Below are 23301 nucleotides of genomic sequence, written 5' to 3'. Positions count from 1 at the left end.
TCCTTACGACATGTGATAGATTGCCTGCCTTGTGTTTTGATATCAAGTTGTTTTCACACAAGAACACACAAATGAAGGCTGATAACCGTAAGAGTTCAGTTGCACCAAAACATACTAATTGCCACAGTTACTGTAGTCTCACCACCTTGGTCTCACCCCTTATGTAACGATAACACTAGTAAAATATATGATTCTGAACTAGTACAACAAAAAAATTGGTAAAATTTATCAATTTACACCACACCTTTGATAAATGAAGAAAACTTTGGAAATACACAGTCATATAAAACATTTCTTTATTACAAAAGAGAGAATGGAATTGTGATAGACAGCTGTAAATTTATCAAATCTCACAGACAAATGGTTCTAAAAAATGTACATATGGTCCCCATTTCCCTATCTTACTCTGGAACAATGCTAACACGAAGACAACTACAATGCATGCAGTAAAAGTTAAAAAAAAAATCCCATTTAGTATCTTTTGCAATTGGAAAATATCCACACCCTATCCACACAACACTTCAATTCTGTATAGAATGCTATGATACATTGTATATTGTAGTTAGAAACATTCAGTAGTTTGCAACATTGTCCTTTAAATTTGGTTACAAAAGGGGCCTAAACCCCCCATGTTTGAATCCCATGGTTTGGAATATGTACTACATTTACTCTCTTATCAATGAAAGCCACAAGGATTTAGATAAGCACATTCTTTGTTCAGGACCAACATTTTCTAGAGCTCTGCCAGACAACCACTTTTCACACCCACATTTTATTCCTACTCTGATATTGGCCTACTACATACAATAGTCATCACTAAGACTTCAGCTGACACTGGTTTACTACTAGGATAGGTGTGCTGTCTCCACAAAGTTAAGTTTTTTGATAGTGAAGGTACAGTGAACTGTTTGGTGCCTGACGACTGTTTTCACGTCATTTTATCGTTATTTTGAAAAGTAGTCGAATATAATTTTCATTTGCTAAATTGTTCAGATATTACAAGACAGCTTCTTAGCCCCATATGACAGTCTTTAGGTAGAACACTGATTGAACATACAAAGGCTTGTTCTGCAAAACTACAAAGTTCACACCAACATATAATACATGCACTTAAAGTCACATCTATTTGCAGTGCATGTGTTTCTTCTGTTGATAGTTTGATGCATACACTTCCTCGTTGGCATAGTCTGGATGCCAACTGTGAGTGAAGGTATAAATCATAACGATACTGTATAGGAACTAGACTATCATTGGCAGTGTGCCCGCTCATGATAGCCAAATTTTGTTGTTGTGAGTCAAAATGAGAAAAACTTGCATTTTTTGTGCGTCACCACATAGTAAGAGATACGGAACAACAAATTCTGGTACGTCACTAGAAATTATGTGTGTCACTGGTGAGTCCAATTGGCTTAGTGGCCACACTGCTCATTGGCAAAAATATTAGTCTTTGCAGAATTATCAACATGGTATACATATTTTGTCATTTGAGTAAATAGAACTGGCAGCAGACATTCTGGATTATAGGTTGACACTTGTGATTCTTGAAAACGATAAAAGTGAAACAACATACTAACATACTTTTAAGATATAAATTTTGAGTGGCTTAGGCTACATATTCTAGGGATCTTTTGTCTTACATATTTGAGTGACTCTGTTTACATTTTCTATGGAATACAACAACTGATGTGCTTGATGTCAATTTTCTTCTTTTCTAGTTCAAGTACAATGTCTCTACATTCAAAGAATTAGTGGATTGCCCTTACAGCAACTACAATGGTGGTGAACTAATATATGGGGTGCTGATCTGGGTAAGTTAGGTAAGACAGAAATCTGAATTTGAAAAAACAAATGTAAAGACTCATTTATAAAATTAAATAAATTATCAATTTATTTGTACTGCTTTGGCACCTGTGCAGTTTCCAAAAAGGTTAAATGACCAAGATAACAGGATATCGAGAAATGTTAGAATGTCAGTACACAGAATTGTGTTATTGTGATAGATACTACTTATGCCCATGTAGCTGGGTAAAAAGCAAACACACCCCAGGTAGGTCTTACATGCCCTTCAATCCTAAACAAAAATAGTTCTATAACATTTTTGGTACCACATAATTAAAATTATCCATTTGATCAACAATACAACATTTTGAAAACAATGTCATATTATGTTGTATGATCATTCATGAGTTTATGCATTTGATATCACCTCTCTAGTTGCCCATGTGCTTAGGTTTTGTTTGTTTTCATTTGTGTAAAATGTATGTGAAAGTAATATACATTGATGGGGTACACTGTAACACAACCTGAAAGGGGATGAAATCCACTGTTTTACCGAGATTGAAGTTTTATATTGGTCAGTTGAAATATAATGCCCTGATAACAACAAAGAGATTCACTTTAACTGTTTGATGCCTTCATGATATTATTATTCCACTGCCGTGAATAAAATGTACACATAAAAACATTAACTACTGTTTTCCTGAGTTTGTGGAGAATCCTTTACGGTTAGTTGTTCCTCTGGACTGGTCTCTGAACTTGGTAAGACCGTTTCCTCATCTTTTTTCTTTTCTTCTGGACTAATCTCTAAATTGGGTAAAGTTGTTTCTTCATCCTTTTTCTTTTCATCTTCATCTTCTTTCTCTGGATAAAGTTCTGGATACTCCCGCATACATTCCTGCATGGTACGGAATTGGTCAATGCAATCCGAGCCTTTGATCTCGGCTGAGCTGTAGTGGAAACATGAAAATGCTTCTTTGAATTCATCTCCACAGGGTCCTGTGGCCATCCCACCTAGACAAGGACAGTTCCAGTTGATATCACCATTTGGAAGAATCAGTCCTGTGACAAAGTACAATGTAAATGAGGGTAAGATGATAGTGGTTAACGAATCATTCAAATCCATGTATTCAATTCATAAATATTTCAGAAAAGTTGCTACATGTATGTCTTTCTAAAAATTAAAGCTCATTGGCTAATTACTCTCACAAATACATGACATTCTATATGTGAAAATCATGACAGTCACAAACCATTAGCGGTCCAAGTGCAACAAACCCGCAGGCTTGCCTGGCGAAAACGGGTGTCATAAAAGTTGTTTGCATCTCTAAAGCTGTTTGTAGTGTTACTTATAATAGCCTAATAAATTGATAACAACTGATATAAGACGGAGATAAGGTTTGCCTCAATTGACTCACTCCTTAGAAATGATCTTACGCTGTGAACTACACTTTGGAATTATACTGATTTTTGTTATTAGAGAAAAGGTTACACGATGAAATTAAGTCACACATTCTTCGCTTACATTAAAGTTGTGGGATTTCAACTCGAAATGAGCATTAATCCAAGCTATCGGTAATTCGAATTGTTCGACTCCCCAATATTGTTTCATGTTGAAATGCCAAAAGTAGTGCCGGTGGGTAATAAAATGTTTTACAGCTGTTTACTTGTGTTATGTAAGAGCCCATCATCACATGTGTAAATATTGGTACTCTTTGATAACAAGTCCACTTGCTTGGCTAATGGCTTGTCCCAGTAATGTTCACAGACTGTCTGACCAAAAAAGTTACCCGGAATAAAAAGCCCAATCTTTTTTGTTGTTGTTGTTGATCAAAATTATGAAAATACTTTAGTACTCTGTACGAGATAAGATGAACTTTCTTATGACAAAGATAGATGACATCTCTCACTTATACACACTTGGTCTCAGACATCAGAATCTTGACTCGCAAGCCATTTTGTGAACAATGCTGTACACACATTTGAAGCCAAGAGAATGTCCCCATTAGTACACATCAATTACAGTATGCATTCACAGATACATGTAACAGAGGGGATGATATCCAATGGTCAAACCAGAGCAAAATCCAACAGCCAGCCAAAGTTAACCAGATAATTTTAGCTGAAATACTGTAAAATGTTGTAACATACCTGGTTCATCATCGTCGTCATCTTCAAAATCAATATCTGCTTTAGATGGTTCATCATGATCATCTTTGGTTGCAAATATTATCTTGTCTTTACCTATCAATCAAAGATACTCCATTGATCAATCCAAAATATACATCATATCAATAAATCATTAATTTTTTTAAAACGCCACATTTTTACAGATGTAATGATATCGGAATTGTCATTTGTTAATAAGTGCTTACACTTACTTTAAAATATAACATTAGTCTATTACTTCAATTTTATTGACAAACTTAAATCATCTAAATAATAATTCATTATCTAGGGAACCAGACCATTTATAGACTTCCAATAAATGTAAATGTTGATCACACTAATAGTTTCTAAATAAACCATTTTTTATGTTGGCTGTAGCTGACAATCACAGGCACTCAGTCTCAAATCAATCTGTATGATTTAAAAATTTTTTTTACTACACATTAAAAAAATATCATACACATTGATTCGAGTGCCTGTGCTGACAATGATAATGCGTGTCGTGCAATGAGACATGATTCACTACACGGAACCACTCTATTGGAGTATGACTAGTCTTTGGCACCATGCATTAATTTATAGACAAAGTCAAATTTTCTGTCAGCACTACACGGCGAGAGGGCGCAATTAACACGTGGTAAAAAAAAAACCACATTTGTACTGGTTATTACCACCGTGCCGCCGGCATCGCAAGAGTGTGTTTGACTTGCGATCGATACTGTAGCACTACAGCCCAGTGATCAGTTAGCATAACATTAACATGTATCGTTGTGAAATGATGTAACCAACTCATCAAGTTATGTGCAAACACCGGTGAACCTCACAGTCACAGGCAAATCATTATATCTCTAAACAGGAATTCATAGTGACGGGAGTTTTGAACAGGAGAAGTTGTCACATAATTACCTTCTTGCCTACAGTACGACATCTTCACCGCTAATTGAGCCAAATAACCAAAATCTCAGCTTTTTACGCTACTAACGCTGTGTCATCAACTCACATGGTCCATCGCCATATGTAATAAGTTGAAAGGTCATGCTAAATGTGATTGACATCTCGTTCAATCTCGCATCATGAAATATCGTAAGTTGCGAGAATATTGAGTTAGCTGACAACATGGCTGGTGTTTCGAAAACGGACCCACTTGCTTCCAAACCAACAAGTAAGTAACGTGGCAGCGACATTGTTACACTGTGAACTAATTCATTCAATCGTGAGCGAACAGTGAGACAAGGGACTCTGCCAAACTACTTTTTATAACTACGCCATTACAGGAAGGCTGTATCACTGCCTCGAACGTCCACACCTATGTTCTGCATACGAGATTGTTATGTTGCTGTTCTGAGTACTTAATTAGTATTGTTACTTGTGTACATATGTACACGTATGCAAGATATGATGCTAGTACATTTGTATTTATTGCCAGAACTGCGTATCTTGTAATCCCTCAAATTTTAGTGATATGGCAAATAATGACAACCTCCAATAATCATTGTTAGAAACATTCATATTTTGAACAAAAATGGATTTTAAAGTATTTTTGAAACTTTGAAAGACTGAAAGTTTGGAGTTTCATGGAGTTAGTATACGTGTATCATGTACAAGTGGAAATACATCTATGGTAGTTTCATTGAGGGTTGCCGTTTTTCATTGCAATTTTATTACATGTTGTTATTTACATTAACTAAAGTGCATCCATCCAGTTGTATTGTTACTCTATTCATTTCATGTCTCTTTTAATTTAGATTTAAAAGTAAAAGGGTATTGGTTCAACTATTGGGGTATTTACTGTAAACTTCTTGCCTTTTACATGTAATTATACCACCATGGGTAAATAAGTAAAGGGATGTTAATGTTCCCTTTCTGTTTTAAATATCAATGCAATAATCAACATAAAAAATTCACTTTAATTAAACTCCGGGTAGACTGAGTGGCAAATAAGTATAAATCAATACATGAGTACCGGTACTGTTATGTTATTATAATGGATATACATGTAGTTTCCTGTTTACAGTTGAGAATTTGAACACATGGAAGAGATCACACACCTACATGTAAAGCATACAAGACAAAATACATTATCAGCATATGATATGCTCTCAATATTTCTCTGTGTGTTACTGATTCACAGCCATTGCCTGTGATGCAGCAACATTTACTACTTCCCAATATCTAGACTGAAATATTCATTGTTGTTTGAGTAATGAGGGATTAAATGAGGCTGTGTACAATGATGAATTTTTCAGTCTACCTAATAACTAGTCCGAAGCAACTCTGAATTAAATGTGGCGTCCAGTATGTACATGTACATGGACTTGAGTATGGACTTGAGTATACATGTATTTGGTTAGTGTGACTTCAAAGGCCGCACATTTTTTTGGTGATCTTGAATCCCTCCAATCCATCATTCAAGGTTGCACCCAATTTTCCCAAAACTGTTGAATTATCAAGCATCTCCCATATTGAAACAGCAATTAACCTCGCCCGATAATCTGCAATCATATTTTGTAATTTTACCTTACAAAACTTGTTGTGACTTTATGTTTGTTTTCATTTTATTGACAACAAAATTTTCAAACTTTGTTCACTAATACATGTATGGTAGGTGCTTGTCACTTTGGAACAATTTTGAAGTACTGTATGTGACCTTATCATGTTGGTCATTGTGGGCGTCTGAAATAAATTTGTCAGTAAACAGGGGCACAGAATCTCACCTGTTGAATACCAAAGGTTTTAGTACCTTTAGGTCTCAAACTGAGAATAGAGTCATAACAACCAAATATATCGGACTGTGATGTCAAATTAGAGTTGCCTCAGACTACCCAATACCATACAGTATGTGGTGATATTTAGGGAAACATTTTTAATTTTGTTAGCATTTTGAATGTAAGTACTTGATTAGACTTTGCTTAAAATTCAGAGTTTAAAATGTGGTAGCTGCTAGCTGGAATAAAGGACTAATTCTTATCTTACCATATAACAAGTTCTGCATGCAAAGGGCAGTAGCTATAATATAACAAGAAGTGTTGTATAGTTAGTTACATGGTTTACATGGTTTATGCAGTAGTATGATGTAACTACTATGTACATGGTGTATGCTTTTATTGAAAATTCAGTGAAAACACAATTGAGAACAATTCAGTCTTTCAGAAATAGAATTCAAGGAGTACTCTTAGTCGTAATGTGAGCTGCAAATGGAACTCATGTGGTGATGAATGATAACCTAGTTGCATTAGCTACATGTTTGCATTAAGCACTTTATTTCTTTTTAGTAATTTCATCTTGGGGTAAAGTAGACTGCTGGTTTTTCACAACATAATAGTATAGTTGCAACAAGCTTTGGGTGTATAAAACTGTTGCTACATGTATGGCAGTCACAGCCTAAGGGATACCATAGTACAATGTAGATACATATAAAACAAAAAGAGTGCAATGATTACAAACTATCACAGCAGAAGCCATGAAAATCAATGTTCCATTTGGATTATGAATATGATTAACATTTTGACCATATGTATTATTGGATGTACTTTGTTGACATTTGACGATGTCCATTTCAGCCATCTAGTCAGAGATTGGATGTACACACCCTCAGTGAAATATGTGAAATGGGATAGATCAACCAATAAGAATGAACTATTTTGTTCAGTTGATATGTTTGTTTACCAAACATAATTATTTTGCTGCGGTTTCTCTTGATACATTTTCCAGTGACCTCCAGAAAATTGAAAATGCTCAGTTTTTATACAAAGTATTTGTCATGAGCAGCCTCTTTAGAGTTCATAATGTATGATGATGTATGAGGGTGATTTTGCAGCACACATTCTAATCTAGTCACAATGAATGAGCTCACCAAACAATGAAGGAATTATAATTCAAATAAGATTCAGAATGTGCTGAGGGTGGGGGTGGGGGTTTGGACTATTTCCCCTACAGACATTGGAGACACAGCATACATTAGGAGTTGTAAACTGTTCATCTTAAACACTTAAGATAAAATTATTGCCGGGAGGTAGCAGATAGAGAGTACATTTGTGTGGAGTCATGATGGGTGAATGATTAGCGTGGCCGACTTGGAATCTACAGGTTGCAGGTTTGAGCCCTGTCGCTGCCTGCTGTTTGTTTCTGAGTGGCTAAAGTCCATGGGCAAGATTTGAACCACGACTGCGCCTCAGTCAACCCCGCTGTATAATTGGGGACCTGGTAGGATGTAGGTTGCAATGTGAAGTCTTTAATCCTATGTGCTGAAATGGCTGCAATGGATTGTATGCTCCCTGGGGAGTTGAGGAAGTCTACATGTAAAGGGCTATTGTGACGTTTTGATCCAAGCCAGGGGTAATAATTGTAAAGCGATTTGAGCACAGCTTGGGAAAGCGCTATATAGAACCCAACATTATTATTATCATCATTATTATTATTATTACATTTGTAAATTTTTTTGAAAAGTTTTTTAGATGTGATGGTGTTTTGAGGGAATTATGAAAAGGCTTAAAAAATTGTGAAAGAAAATTATACATATATGTATCACATGTATATTATACTTTGCAGTATTAGTAGAGTCACAGCTGATATCACCAACAGTTGGTGTAAGGATTTCACTAATCTACATGTATTCATGTATAATTCATGTGGAGTTTATATGAAATTCGCACAATGTGCTGGTACATTTGTACATATGTGATACGTGTACATGTACTTTTGTCACTGTTGGCCTGCCATCCACATACCAGTTTATCATGCATATTTGTTTGCTGCTTATCATATTGTACTTGTTACCCACTTGAATTGAAGTCATACAGTGGTCTGTATGTTGATAACATATCTACGCACAATTCACGTCTTGTAAATCGCTAGTTATCAAAGTTGATTTTTGACCCTACAATTGATTTTAGTTTTCTAAAACACATGACATGAAACAAACTGTGTTTTAATATTATGGAAGTATGATTTGTTCCACAAGAGATTTCTGGTTGGTGGTTTTGGTGGTATTGGTGGTGGTGGTGGTGATGGTGGTGGTGGTATGAGTGAGTGTGTGTGTGTGTGTGTGTGTGTGTGTGTGTGTGTGTGTGTGTGTGTGTGTGTGTGTGTGTGCTTTCGTGCGCACATGTATGGGGGGGGGGGGTGTTTATACATGTATACATGTACATGTAGGACATTCCTACCAAGTCTTGCCAGCAGAAATACAATTTACAAATACATTGTACAAATGTACACCCTCGACCCCTGTCATATCTATAGACAGACATTTTTTACTCAGCTGTTGAACTTTTCATGAAGGCATTTTTATTTTGATATAATATTATGATACAAATTACAAAAAAAAAAGATTGCCTACATAGGAAGATGTTGCTTTGAACTACATAAATACATGGCACATCTTCATGGTGGGAATCTGGGATCTTTAACATGTGTCTTGAAGTGACCAACATTTCCCAATTACATGATGTAGGAAAGATGATGTACATGTATGCTGAAGTACAAAAATTTCATTGATATGCACCAAGTACATTTGCATTGATTTAAAAAGAATGTTGCATTTTTCAATCCAATTTCACTATAAATAGTAAAAACAAATTCCCATTTTTGTGTCAAATTCAAACTAACCACAGTACTTTTTAACATCTCTTGGGTGTAAACAGGTGAGGCAATAATGGTGTGTAATGTTACATGCATAACAACTGTGTTATGGTAGCTATAGCATGCTTAATATAGAGAAATACAAAACCTAATAATAACATGTTTTATTTTTCTGTGTCTTTTTCATTTAACTGTACAAACTGGGTCATTATTTTCCTTGTATCCTCACATTTTGTATAATGTTGATGTTGATGTAGCCACTACTGTGAATGTGGATATTGAGAAGCAGGATCCTATTACTGTATCCTCTATAGTGACTCCAAAGTCAGGTATGTTCAGTGCATGTTGATTTACTGACTAAATCCTGTGTTAACAACTCAATAACTACAGGTAGGTATCATGCATGTGACAAATTTGCTAACCAAGCCAGCCTCTACATAACAACGTTATCAGGTACGTATGCAAATCGGTCAGATACAATTAATGGTTTGTCCAATAGGATCCACTTGAACAACTCAGTCAGGTACATGTACATGTATATGTACACATTATGTGATGATTTGCTGATTTAATTGGCCAATGGAATGCACTGTAACAACTTGATCAGGTATGTATACAAGTCAATCAGGTTAAAATATGTATTGTGATTAGCTGACTGAATCATGCAATAGGGTCTGCTGGAACAACCTGATCAGGTTTGTATGGTGAATTGCAGACTGAATCACCCAATCAGAGCCCTTGTATCACCTCAAAGATCAAGTACTGTAGAATAATTTAGTGACATAATCATCCAATAGAATATCCTCTGTAACAATTCAAACAGATACATATGTTTATTTTGCTGACATAATCATCCAATAGAATCCTCTGTAACAATTCAATCAGCTACATATGATGATTTGTTGGTTTACTTGTGTAATCATCCAATAGAAACCTGTGTAACAATTAATTAAACAGATACATGTGATGATTTGCTGACATCATCATCCGATAGAAATTGTAGAATCCTTTGTGACACCTTGGCAATATTGGGTACACATACACATGTAGTGATTTCTTGACTGATTCAACTAATGTAATGTCCTCTGTAACAAATGAATCGCAGGTACATGTACATTGTAGGTTTGTATGGTTTGCTCTTTTGCCTCACAACTCAGTAACCAGGTGCAATATGATTTGTGAACTGAATCAGGGAATGGCATCCTATGTACATGTAACAACTTGTCAATCAGCTCAACTGTACATGTACATGTATATGGTTTGTGAACTGAATTAAAAAAGCTAAAAAAATGTGTGAAAAGTTTCTCATTGCAATAACAAATATTTTATGCATTTTTTAATTTTACATTATAAATTATAGCTTGTTTCAGTGTGTATGTGTGTGTGTGTGTGTGTGTGTGTGTGTGAATGACTTACGTGTTGTTGGGTCAATTTCTGGATAGTGATATGTAGTTGTCACTGTTCTACTCTAATGAATATATTCCCTCTGGACAGTCTCAAACCATTAACTACTTTTTCTTGTCTGGGGTACTACTTGTACTTTGTCAGTTATAATACTATGATTTGTTATGCTTCCATGCTTAGAGTAATTTTACGTGATTACTTGATCATTAAAATGCAAGTCATATTTATCACAGTTATTCTATATGTACATGTAGCGCTATTCTCTCCCTAGAGTCTAGAGTAGGTTTCACCCATTGATTTCTCTAATTTGCATAAAAGCCTATTCGAGCAATATTGCGTATATTTGCAGCTGTGACATACTAAACTATAACACTCTACAACATATACTAACCTATAACAGATAATATGTATATATTATTATATGTATACTGATTAATACTGGTAATCACTGTCTACAGCCTAGATACAATGGGTGTTGGGGCATAGGTACTTAAAGAGGCACAAGCTGAGTTTATATGGTTTGGGATGTAATTTTGCTGCAGATTTAGAAGTTTCTGGTAGTATTCTACATACTGAAACATACTTAAACCATCACTTGCAATTGACTGAACTCAAACCCTAATAACAGCTCTGGTTTGTGAGAATGACCGGGTATTAAGATATAACTTATAAAAGATCTGATGATGTAATTTATTATACGTATGAAAAATGTTGGAGATGTCTACTATGCTACGAACTATTCTAACAATGCCAGACGACAATTGTAATGTCATAGAAGACATACATCAATATTAACATTATACGAAAATAGTTTAATCAAAGTTTTATGTCAGTATTTTCACTTGAGTAAAAAGCTAAGCCTTACAAATTCAGCTTGTGCCACTTTAATCTATACTATTTTCCTGTTACAGAGGTTATAGAAGGGGAGGTACAAATGTGGGATTTCCATACTACATGTACAACTATTTTGAACACATTTCTGGCAGTGTTTATCTGACATTTTTAAATATTCTATGTTATGCATATACATCCTTGCTGTAAACACAATGAATCGGTCACACTCAGTTGATGTAGATGTGAACTCATGCCCATTCCAAGAGTTGAAGACCCTGTTTGGTATAGCTGTAAGAGATTCCAAGCTATTGGTAGTAATAAAACAACATATACATGGACTGCCACCAAAACTACATGTACAGTTAATGATTTGAGAGAGGTGAAAGGTCAAACTATTGTGTTATAAACTCTACAAGAGTTCTTGACCTCCCTAGAAAATTCAGCCACGTATGATGTAAACAACACACATGCATGAACATTAGTATGAATGGATGTATTGCCCTTCCAAACTCATAAATCACAATGTGTGGTGTGTATTTCATTTTATTTTAGCAAAGCTATGCAGTACATAGAAGTATTGATTTTTAATGTACACATGCCAGGAGTCTAGATGCACATTTTATGGACGAATTTGGAAAAATAGGAAATCTGTCAAAAAGGAAACCTGCTATTAATGGATTGGAGTTTGGTTGAGTGGTTTTTTTCATACAGGTATTCCAACCTTTAACATGGAATCATTCATTTTCTCATTAAATTCGGGTGTGGTCAAAGTAGAGCACCTACATTTTGTACTTTTACACATGGGCATTGTGTGTCAACAAAAGGTGTAGTGCCAAAATCTCAAAAAGGGGTTATCAACCATACCATAAAATCTAAAGTGTCTGGATAAATAGCTTCTAAAAGGATTTACCAACTGATTCAGTTTGATGACATGGATTGTTGTAAGCCAGTTGTTATACAAGCATGTACATGTACAATCAAAAACATTTCTTTGCCTTGGAATCATACTTCCAAACTCAGAGCGTGAATAATTTGTACCTACATGTTTATATTTCATCTCAATCTGATTAAAATCTGATGTAGGGAACTTGGTGGGATTTCTTTGTTACCTCCTACTTTTATTGTCATTTGTTCTTTTCTTGTTCTGTCAGCACCTTGTACCTATAGCGCCATACAATACCATATGAGCTCATACCAAATCTTGTACTTGTGTGTAGCCAACCAGAATCCATTTTGCAATATAAAACTAGATGTTTGAAATTGAAACAAAGAGAATCACAAACATTACATTCTTTGTCATAAAAGCTTAGCATTTGGGTGTTTGAGACACACACAATTCTTGTTTGAGACACACACAATCCTTGTTTGAGACACACTGAATCCTGGTCATAAGAGCTTAGCATTTGCCGTTTTGTGCAACAATTTACTCTAAAACAGTGTGATGTGTTCTGTACAATGTACAGAACTATTTGTGATTACTAGTATGTCAATCCAGATGAGTAACTTCACAATGTATCATATGTACTGGTAGTATTGTGTATCCATTTTCCAATAAATTCTAGGATAAAAATACCTCAGTACTCAGTACTAGTAATATTGGTGAAATGTATATATTTCATCTCGTCAATCTCTAAAAACTATACTTTGGTCCCTTTAGTATAAAATCAGATCTGTTCATGTATTTATCTTGGCACGTGAAAAATTTGGTAAAAGAGCAAAGTGCAATTTATGACGTGTCAGGTGCAATTTTATTTGACAGACAATAAAAGTAGATGCTACTTGTAAATAACTCATCAGTCAGTCTGCTGTCAACTGTCATTGACACTTTTGTATAGAAATATGGCAACTTGGTTTAGTGGGTCTTATTTCAGCAAAAAAAACCCAACCTAAGCCTTTCCATGTATTCAGCTATAGTAAATCCAGCACTGAAAAATGTACTTTCATCCCATATATAGAAATAGTCAGCCTCTATATAATTGTATTATGTGTTCATCTTTTCACCAGAGCATTTTTTTTAGTTCTCACGTACCCATGCCAGATAAAAATGGTTAGTTTTCTTTCCAGATCTTCATCAGTTTGTGTGTTCTACATGTACCTTGCCAGTTCTTGACAGCAATCACGCAGAATTTTTGTAACAACACATCCTCACCTACATGTATACATACATTTGTATTTCTATAAATCTACCATTTAATACTGTATTTTCTGGTAGTTTTGTGTTTATTACCCCAGTTCTTAGTTCTGTTACACAAATGACTTCAGTACCTGTGTAATATAGAATTATATTATTTTTTTCAATTGCCAAAGAATGAAATATTTATCATCATACATTGTTTGTATGCACGTGTACATGTATGGAAAACTGCAATCTGACCTTTGACCTTGGCACATTTCACTTTGTATTCTGAATGTCGATGTACATATATATGCAGATGTACATACATGTATGCAATGTAAAAATAGCACTGCATGGAAACATATGGTTTAAACTTCCTTTTATTGTACACTATTTGTCACTTTCATATATTGAACAATAATCATGCAGTGGAGTGGTAGGTTGAGAATGTGCAGATATTACCAGCCATATTATCGTTATTTTACTGGTACGGTTTTTACCATGATTATTTTGTTTCACCAGTAATGTGCATGTTTTGAGTGAATTACTGACTACAGCTGTTAAGGTTTCTCTGTAGTTGTTCATTCAGCCTACAAATCTGTACTATATTGTATGTATATCCGTCCACCATATACTAGAGGATAATATGTATGTATGATGTATCATGTATTGTGCAGATTATTGTTTATACTAGGGATTTAGACATCTGTTAAAATAGATGCGATATTCTCAATATATGCATTCATTTTGGTAGTGAGCCCAACTAAAATGATTTGGATATAATTTATGATAGATTTTCTCTAGTTTCTGCATTGTCAAAATGCGCGTGGCATTTCCAGTTCAAGCATAATTCTGTATCTACATATTTTTGCTGTTATCATTAAATTGTTTGGACAGCATTGATTTAAGTGTTGTTGATATTGTGGCACTGATTTCTTGAATTTCCTTTTTATTTGTAGGGTCATCAAGTCATTTGAAATACATAAGTCTGGTGGTCCTTGTTGTGCAAAATGCATCCCTTATTCTGGTTATGCGATACACAAGAACTGTTAAAGGAGATATGTACTTTTCAACAACAGCAGTGGTGGTCACAGAATTCCTGAAGCTGTCTACATGTTTAGTTATCATATTCATTCAGCGCCATGGTAACTTCCCTGCCTTTTGTGGGTATCTGCACAGTAATATTATAGGAAAACCTGTGGATACATTGAAATTAGCAATACCAGCATTGGCATACACTATTCAGAACAATCTGCTCTATGTTGCAATATCTAACTTGAGTGCAGCTACTTTCCAGGTGAGTCTATCAGTATGTATGTGTGTGCGTGCATGTGTGCATGTATGCATGCATGTATGTACACATGTGTGTATGTGTCCAAGTATGCGTGACTGTCTGTCTTATTCGTACATGTATACATTGTATCTTAACTGTACATAATGAATTAGATTCCCATCTCTGATGGTTGTTTCTGATTTAGTAAAATCATTTGGCAAGATCTAAGCCATTCCTGTGCCTTGGTTTGCCAAGCTGGAGAAGAGGTACCTTTATCGGACAGGAATGTTATGAAGGATTCAATTGTGTGCCAACACAGATTTTATATTATATGCAAGGAGTAAAGGACCTACAATGGTTGCAACATTATAGGTGTCAGGCAGTGTCACATGATAGTGCTGTATCTTTGAGTTGTGAAGATAATAGAATCGATCGTTGGAATGTATACATACACTGGGCATTTTGTGTATGACCATATGGTACATCTACAAATGTACAAATGTACATATACTGTTACATTATACAAAAACTATCAATCTCACATGACAAATTGTTTGATTGATTACTGTTTTGGCTTAAAGGGTTACATTGAAAGAAAAAAAGAGAAAGATCACTTTCATATACTTGTGCAGCTGATTTTAGATAAGAAAATCACATTATTAGAGAGAGAGAGAGAGAGAGAGAGAGAGGGAGGGAGGGAGGGAGGGAGGGAGGGAGGGAGGGAGGGAGGGAGGGAGGGAGGGAGAGGGAGGGAGGGAGGAGAGAGAGAGAGAGAGAGAGAGAGAGAGAGAGAGAGAGAGAGAGAGAGAGAGAGAGAGAGAGAGAGAGAGAGAGAGAGAGAGAGAGAGAGAGAGAGAGAGAGAATGAATAGTAATGGATTCATTCCCAATAGAAGAAATGAATTAGTAATTACATCCTGTTATATCAGTAATTGCTAATTACTTATCACTTAATGAGGTATGAACAACTGTTTAATTACTCCTCAGTGTAAATAGCTTATAACATTCATATGTGTACATGCTTAGTTAGATTACATGTAGTTACAATGACTAATCACAGCTGTTATCTGTATCTTTTTTACATAAAATATGAAGACATACATGTACATGATGTGACATCTGTTTGCTATCAAATTTGAATTCTCATGTTAGACATAGTATAAAGGTAGACCCTTGAGTGAGTGAGCTTTTCACAGTGCATACATCACAGACAAGTAAAGACCTTTGTCTGTGATACATGTACATGTGTGTGAACAGCAAATACATGTAGATTCTTAAAACTCTTCATTCATCTATATTTAAAATCACAGGTGAAAGTAAATGGTCTGTATGAAGTGGGCAAGTCAGTTTTGGGCACTGAGATGTGTAGGATTTTTGAACACATTTATACAACACATATATTATGAATAAGGACAAGATGATTTCTGCAATAAAAGTAAATTCAGGAAAATTATTTTTTGTTCCTTTTGGGGGATGGGGTGTGGGGGTTGGGGTGGGGAGTATTTTTTACCAAAACATTTTACCTTTCCATTTACTTTGTAGGACTATGTAATGTTATCCAGCTTCCCATGTTGCATACCTGGGACGTACCAGTGGCTACTGAGCTCTGGTAGGGGTGTGTGGCCAGTACTTGAAACCCCAGGCCCCATTTTAGACCCACTTTGACCAAAAATCAATACCCATTTTCGACCATTACAGGTTTCTAAAAGTTGAACGTTTAGACCTAACTACATTTTCCTTAGGAAGCAACATTTTTGGGGCAATTAATGGCAATTATGATTAAATTGGTAATAGGACAGTGGACCACATTTTAGACCAGCAATATCAAAAATAATGCAAAGGTGACCCCGTTTAAACTCTTCAGCTTAGACCAAAGGACTAGAAAATGCACTCAAAGGACAGCACATATATGTATACTCAAATAAAGGGAGTAGCACCCCTAGGGTTGCTTCTATGAAGCATGCAATCTCTTTATAGTCTGGATGCCAACGTGGTCTCTAACCTGAAAGATTTGATGAAAGATAGCATTAGACCAACAATCTCTTTCTAAACCATGTAGAACAAATTATTTTATGTGATTTCCTCTATACAGTAAGCTCACAATGAAAATTAATTGGATTTGAATAGACTCTATGCACAGTGACACATATGCTTTCTTCAGTCAATAATCATAAAATTCTAACAAAACAACCGTATAATGTTCTTCAGTGAGAATTGGCCTATTGAAAATGAATTAATTACAGTATGATGATACATTTCTAAACATATATTTACATGTGTCCATATGTTTGTGTTTTCTCTTCATATATGTACAATAAAGGCATTCATTTTGAATATACCTGTACATATACTTTTATTTGCTGAAAGTAAACATAGGTTTGGTATTGAAATTGTCGTAATAGTCCCAGATATTGTCATTTATCATGGCAGCTGTTAAAGTACATACACAAAATTATTTTTATCAAGAGATAGTAATGACAGAGGCATGGTACAACTTCAACACTATTGTCTCTGCTTCAACTAGAATTGAAATTTGAAATGAAAAATGATAGTATAAGAAATTTTGCATAGTGCTGTTAATGCTTGTATTAACAATAGTGGAGCCATGTGGAGTCATGATTGCCAGATAGTTAGAGTACATGTAACTGGCTTGAAATCTGTAGATTGCCATTTGTTGTTGAATGGACAAGATTTGAACCAAGATTGTGTCTCAGTCAACCCAGCTGTATAGTAATTGGGGACCTGATGGATAATGGGTGGTACTTCCATGGATAGGGTTACAATAGGAGTGCTTTGTGCTTTAATACAGAGGCTGCAATGGATTGTATGCTCCCCAGGGAGTTAAGGACGTTAAAGGGCCAGTGCACAATTATAGATCCATGCCTGGAGTAATACTGTAATTGGGAGTGTCTGGAGCTCTCAGGAGAACAGGCACATTGTAAATACATAGTCCTTCTTCAAATGGTTTAAGTACAGAAAATGAAGTTATAATTTGTCATTAATTTCACTTATGTTTCATGAACCATAGTCTAGTAGTTGTTACAAAATGTTCCATGAATTGGAACCATTTATGTTGAGTGTACTAGATTTTAGGGCATACATTGTACATTATTACATGGATTTCCTCTAGTTGTCAATTATTGCCGTAGAGTATAGAACCATAGACAGTGGAGATGTTTCGTCTCTACTGTCTATGATAGAATCCTATATTAGTTACTTCACACATAGACTGTAAGATATGTTGTGTCATTCAGCCCTATTCTAAACCAGTCTTCTTTTCTCAGTGAATGCTTGCTAAAACGATGGCACGACATCTCATATCTTACAGAATATTTCACATATTACCTGTATAAGTCAAGGACATACTTGTACCCCATATTATCACTTATTGTATTAAATCATGATACAAATATGTATTGTAGTCAATAGCTTGACATTGACAATGTAAACAATGGATGTGGGAAAGCTTTGAGCTCTGCATAGTCAAGGCATTGAAGTAGACACCCATGGCCACAACAGGCCTTTGATGGAAGGACTGTGTCATTGTATTATTTTCTGTTATTTTAGATATTTCATTCTTTATTCATGATTCATACAAAGTGCAATTAGAGTGATGTATTGAGAATGCTGTTGGGGAACTTGAACTGATGCATAAAAGAAAACTTTGTCCTGTGTTATGTTTACTGGATTACAACTAAATAGAATTATTGGATTCTGTTCTTTTGCAGGTAACATACCAGTTGAAGATATTGACTACAGCGTTATTTTCAGTGTTGTTGCTACAGAGAAGTTTGAGTCGTGTCCAGTGGATGTCACTTGTCATATTGTTTGTTGGCGTGGCCATTGTTCAGGTGCAGCCCACAGATCCCTCAAAACAACACACAGAAACAGGCACAGAACATACAGAACAAAACCCCCTTCTTGGACTTGTAGCTGTCATCGTTTCCTGCCTATCATCTGGCTTTGCTGGCGTTTATTTTGAGAAAATCCTTAAAGGTTCGTCTGCATCAATCTGGTTAATGAACATACAATTTGGCATGTATGGAACAATCATTGGTTTGATTGGAATGTGGATGAAAGAGGGTGCAGCAGTTCAAGACAAGGGGTTTTTCTTTGGATACACCAGCCTCGTCTGGTTTGTGGTATGTTGGCAAGCATTCGGTGGCCTTTTGGTTGCTGTAGTTGTGAAGTACGCTGACAATATACTGAAAGGTTTTGCCACATCAGCAGCTATTATCATATCTACAATTTGTGCTGTCTACTTCTTTGGCTTTCAGATCAACATGCAGTTTACATTTGGTGCAAGTTTAGTCATCTTTGCTGTGTATTTGTACAGTAGACCCAAACCAAGCACAGGTCCACTCATAGGTGAAACTAAAACAAGTATATCAACAGACAAATCGTAATTGTATATTTTTTTAGGCAAATTGGCATTTTAGGATTGTCTTGAGTTTCCAGGGGTTTTAGGTGAATTTCTAGTGTCTCTCTGCACTAGACTAAAACATTGAAGTACAAACGATATCTGTACATAAGCTATATGTATTTCAAACGAAATATACTCTTTGATCTGTGGTTGACCAACTACCTATGTAGTAACTGTACATGTACATGTATACCGGTTTCTGCCTTGGTAGTGTTGTGTTGGGCCATACAAGTGTGTTAGTAGTACTTGCCTGTTGTAAAGTATAGCACTACTGACAATGAATTCAACACTGATTCTTCATTTAGTCCATACCCTTCCCTGACAAAGAGGTTGAAATTTCTTCTTTAAAGTACTTTGTACATCAGGAAATTGCACAGCTGCAAACTAGATTGACTGTTTCTGTTGTCTCTTTTTAACACTCTCATGGAGAGTAATGCCTACCAGTCTTCTCATTAAATGCCTTTGCACATAAGGTGTACATGGGGGTTTTCAGTCTAGCACTTATTCCTAAATCTTCCCATCTTGCATTACATATACCTTTATGTTGTGTATTGTCTTTTATTTAGGTGCCAAATAGAAGCACTTAACAGAAAGTTTGTTCTAAAAACAGTCATGGTGTATGTTATACTTTTATCTCAAAATCATTACTGTACTTAACAACATTTGTAAACCTGTATAGCCATATAATACATTTTTGTAGTCGTATTTATCTTATATTTGAAAAAAAAGAAGATATTTCTGTTTTACCAGTTTTGTAATACCCTCTGAACAAAGTTCAATGCATAAGTTAATAAGGAGAGTCCCATTTTCAAATATAGAAAAGATAGGGACTACCTTGTCGTTGTTTATCTTGTTATCTTGTTTCAAACCATAGACAGTGGAGCACTGTCTATGTTCAAACTAACCTGTGACTCTTACTCTTAGTTGACAACAATTCCAGATGAAGCTTTTAAGAACTGAACACTTAACATCCAATCAGGATGAAGTTTGTAAGTACTTTAAATTGAGCATCCAGTCAGAATGAAGCTTTTAAAAAACTTCAAAACTTCATATAAACAACCAATCAGGTTGAAGCTTTTAAGTCCTCCACAGTGAACAACCAATTAGGATGAACCTTTTATTCACTAATACACTGCTCTATTGGAGAGTCCATATGCAGTATCGACTTAACAGATGTTGTTTACATTTATCGTACATATCAATGAGAGGCCTCATTTCACTTATGTATGATTTGCATACTTTGTCTACGACTCAAGGCATTGTAATAACTACAGAATATAAGATGGGATACTTTATGAGTTCAGTTAATGATATTTGGATTAGAAGCAGATGAGTGAAGAAGGCTAATATGAAATTCTTTATTTAACAGTCATTTTTACTGCCCTAATATAGTTTCTGTTGACTAAAAAATGTGCTGAGGAAGGCAGCTAGAATGACAATTCTTTATGTCTTGTTGTCAAATGTATGGATTTCAATTATTAGTTCTACTTCGAAGGTAAAAAGCTAACTAAATTGAAAGCAATACGAAGTAATGGAGCAATTATTAGAATGCCCCACATTCTATAAATGGGCATAGTTTCCCAGGATTTATATAAACTCATGTACATTTCATATTAAAGGTAGCCCATGTGACTTTAGGTAGGGTAGGCTGTAGTTTTAATATAGCAACCAATCAGAATAGAGTAATACTATAATGCTAATAGTATAACCAACCAGTCACTAAATTTTAGGGTGACTTCATGTGTTACAGAAATCTAAGTTTAGCCCCAGATTTCAGAGTAACTTCACATGCCACAGGAGATATCCAAGTTTAGCTGTAGCAGCTACTGAGTGTTTCAGAATAATTTCACATGCCACAGAAAATATTGTAACCATAGTAGATTTGAGAGTGATTACTTGCACACAACAAAAATTTAGCTCCAGCTAATACAGATTTCACAGCGACTTCTTGTGCAACTAAAATTATATACCAGTAAGTTTAACTCTTGCTACTAATTATTTCAGAGTCACTGCATATGCAACAGAAATTATACTGGTTGGCTACTTGTCAGTATGAGATTGGATTCAGGAAAACCTATGGTATTGTGTCAGATGTTTGTAATGAGCATTCACAAAAGAACAAACAACAGTAAATGTAACAGCCAAAAAGAAATCGCGATGTGTATACTACATCGGATTTTAATCAGATTGGTTCCAGCCATGATAGATTCAAGATCGAGAATGATTACATATGCCACATGTAGTCATTTATGTTAGATGTATTTATTATTAACTTCATGTGCAAATATAATTTTTTTATAATTTAACATGGATAATTGCTATTGTTATTTTGGTTGATTTTTATATATCAAGATACTGATCATTTTCCCTTTCATTGTTTTGACTGATATTTTGGTGGAAGGTAATTGTTTACCATGTCCGGTATTGGGTTTTGTGATGATGTTGGTCACAAATTTAAAATTTCATGAGTTTTATGCTCAAAAGATGTGTTAATTTGATGGAAAAATAGTGGAAAATGCAAAGGCTTATTTTTTAAAATAGTTATGTTATGAAAGTATAAGACAAGTACAATGATTTCTTGATCTTTGTAATGTATTTTACTCAGAAAATATTTAAACAGCTCTTTGATGCAAGGGATTTTATTGTAATGTGTCGTTTGTTTGGACAGCAAGAAAATAAAATCTACTGAACTTTCAAAATAGTTTCTTTTGGTTTGCCATCTAACTTTTGGGGAAACTAAAGGATCTCTTTTTATCAGTACATGTATTCATGTACCCTATCTTAACCAAAACACATACAGTATACATTTGCCAGTATCATATATATCAGTGTCACCTACTCATTGTATGCCTATCGACATTTATGTACTCACTTTTGGTGTGATGGAAATACAGTTACAACTCCAGATGCCATATAGGGCTTGAGATAACTCATCAACTTTACAATGTCTGTAAACATCATTTTTACGTTTCTTTTGTTGAAATAATGTTATTTATTTTGCCTGCAGTATTGTTTTATTTAACTTTTCCGAGGCTTGTCAATTTTTTTATATTTGTGTACAATTGTCATTCTTCCATGTTTCGATCTGTAATTTCAGACTTTTTTTTGGTGCTTTTGTTTTTTCTCCACTTACTGTTAATTTGTAGTACATGAAATAAAATATACAGTGCAACTTACATGGACTGAAGTGGATTGGTTCAAATTTGTATGAATTCTAATCTTGTATGCCTCTTAAGTTGTTAATGAGTGCTGACATACATATACTGTCACACATGCGCATGTATGTGTAGATGACTGGCATGGATGTGTATCATTGTCCATTTGTGGATGTTCTTTGTGTCTTGAGAGTAAGTACAAGGACGTCGTTGGAGTTTGATGTCAGAAAATGACTGAAAAGATCAAAATATATAGAATTTTGAATGCGAAAGTGATGACTTGACCTGAATTTTATCAACGTGCCTGATTGACAAGAATGCATGCCTTAAGAATTCACTAATGACATGTCGCAACCCAACAACCAAAAAATTACAAGTTCTACCCATACATTATAGTCATTTCACTTAATTTACTAACGATATGAAAAGACAATATTTTTTGTTCTTTGTATGTCATTTGCTGATACCAAACTCCACTGGTGCTTATGTTATTGAAGCAATAGTGTAGATGTGTATTTGTGTCTATTGTGTATTCTGGATTGATCTTATTAACAAGGCAGTTTCAGTGATGTGTC

The 23301-nt window shown here is 35.0% G+C and overlaps 2 protein-coding genes across 2 annotated transcripts; one reads left to right on the top strand and one right to left on the bottom strand.

The window, feature by feature from the left end:
* Window positions 1-373: 373 nt before the first annotated feature.
* Window positions 374-4956, bottom strand: LOC144438571 (mitochondrial intermembrane space import and assembly protein 40-B-like). Its single transcript, XM_078127659.1, has 3 exons — window positions 4852-4956; window positions 3928-4020; window positions 374-2838 (listed from the first exon to the last, which is right to left on the bottom strand). Exons 1-3 carry the CDS (start codon window positions 4871-4873, stop codon window positions 2465-2467), a joined length of 489 nt encoding a protein of 162 aa, XP_077983785.1. The 5' UTR covers window positions 4874-4956; the 3' UTR covers window positions 374-2464.
* Window positions 4957-5061: 105 nt separating this feature from the next.
* LOC144435063 (UDP-galactose translocator-like) lies at window positions 5062-22758 on the top strand. Its single transcript, XM_078123644.1, has 4 exons — window positions 5062-5107; window positions 9780-9851; window positions 14836-15173; window positions 18877-22758. The coding sequence occupies exons 1-4, from the start codon at window positions 5062-5064 to the stop codon at window positions 19552-19554; spliced, it is 1134 nt and encodes a 377-aa protein (XP_077979770.1). The 3' UTR covers window positions 19555-22758.
* Window positions 22759-23301: the final 543 nt, after the last annotated feature.

This window comes from Glandiceps talaboti, chromosome 1 (genome assembly GCF_964340395.1).
Source record: "Glandiceps talaboti chromosome 1, keGlaTala1.1, whole genome shotgun sequence".
NCBI lineage: Eukaryota > Metazoa > Hemichordata > Enteropneusta > Spengelidae > Glandiceps > Glandiceps talaboti.
The sequence above is the reverse complement of the archived record's forward strand: the minus strand, read 5'-3'. Positions and strand labels throughout refer to the sequence as shown.

Bases quoted from the DNA above. Each gene is read 5' to 3' on its own strand.
- LOC144438571 (XM_078127659.1), bottom strand. From the start codon at position 4,873: ATGTCGTACTGTAGGCAAGAAG. The intron at 4,021-4,851 runs GTAATTATGTGA...TTTGATTGATAG, and splicing joins GTCGTACTGTAGGCAAGAAG to GTAAAGACAAGATAATATTT. The intron at 2,839-3,927 runs GTATGTTACAAC...ACTTTGTCACAG, and splicing joins TGACGACGATGATGAACCAG to GACTGATTCTTCCAAATGGT.
- LOC144435063 (XM_078123644.1), top strand. From the start codon at position 5,062: ATGGCTGGTGTTTCGAAAACGGACCCACTTGCTTCCAAACCAACAA. The intron at 5,108-9,779 runs GTAAGTAACGTG...ATGTTGATGTAG, and splicing joins ACTTGCTTCCAAACCAACAA to CCACTACTGTGAATGTGGAT. The intron at 9,852-14,835 runs GTATGTTCAGTG...TTTTATTTGTAG, and splicing joins TATAGTGACTCCAAAGTCAG to GGTCATCAAGTCATTTGAAA.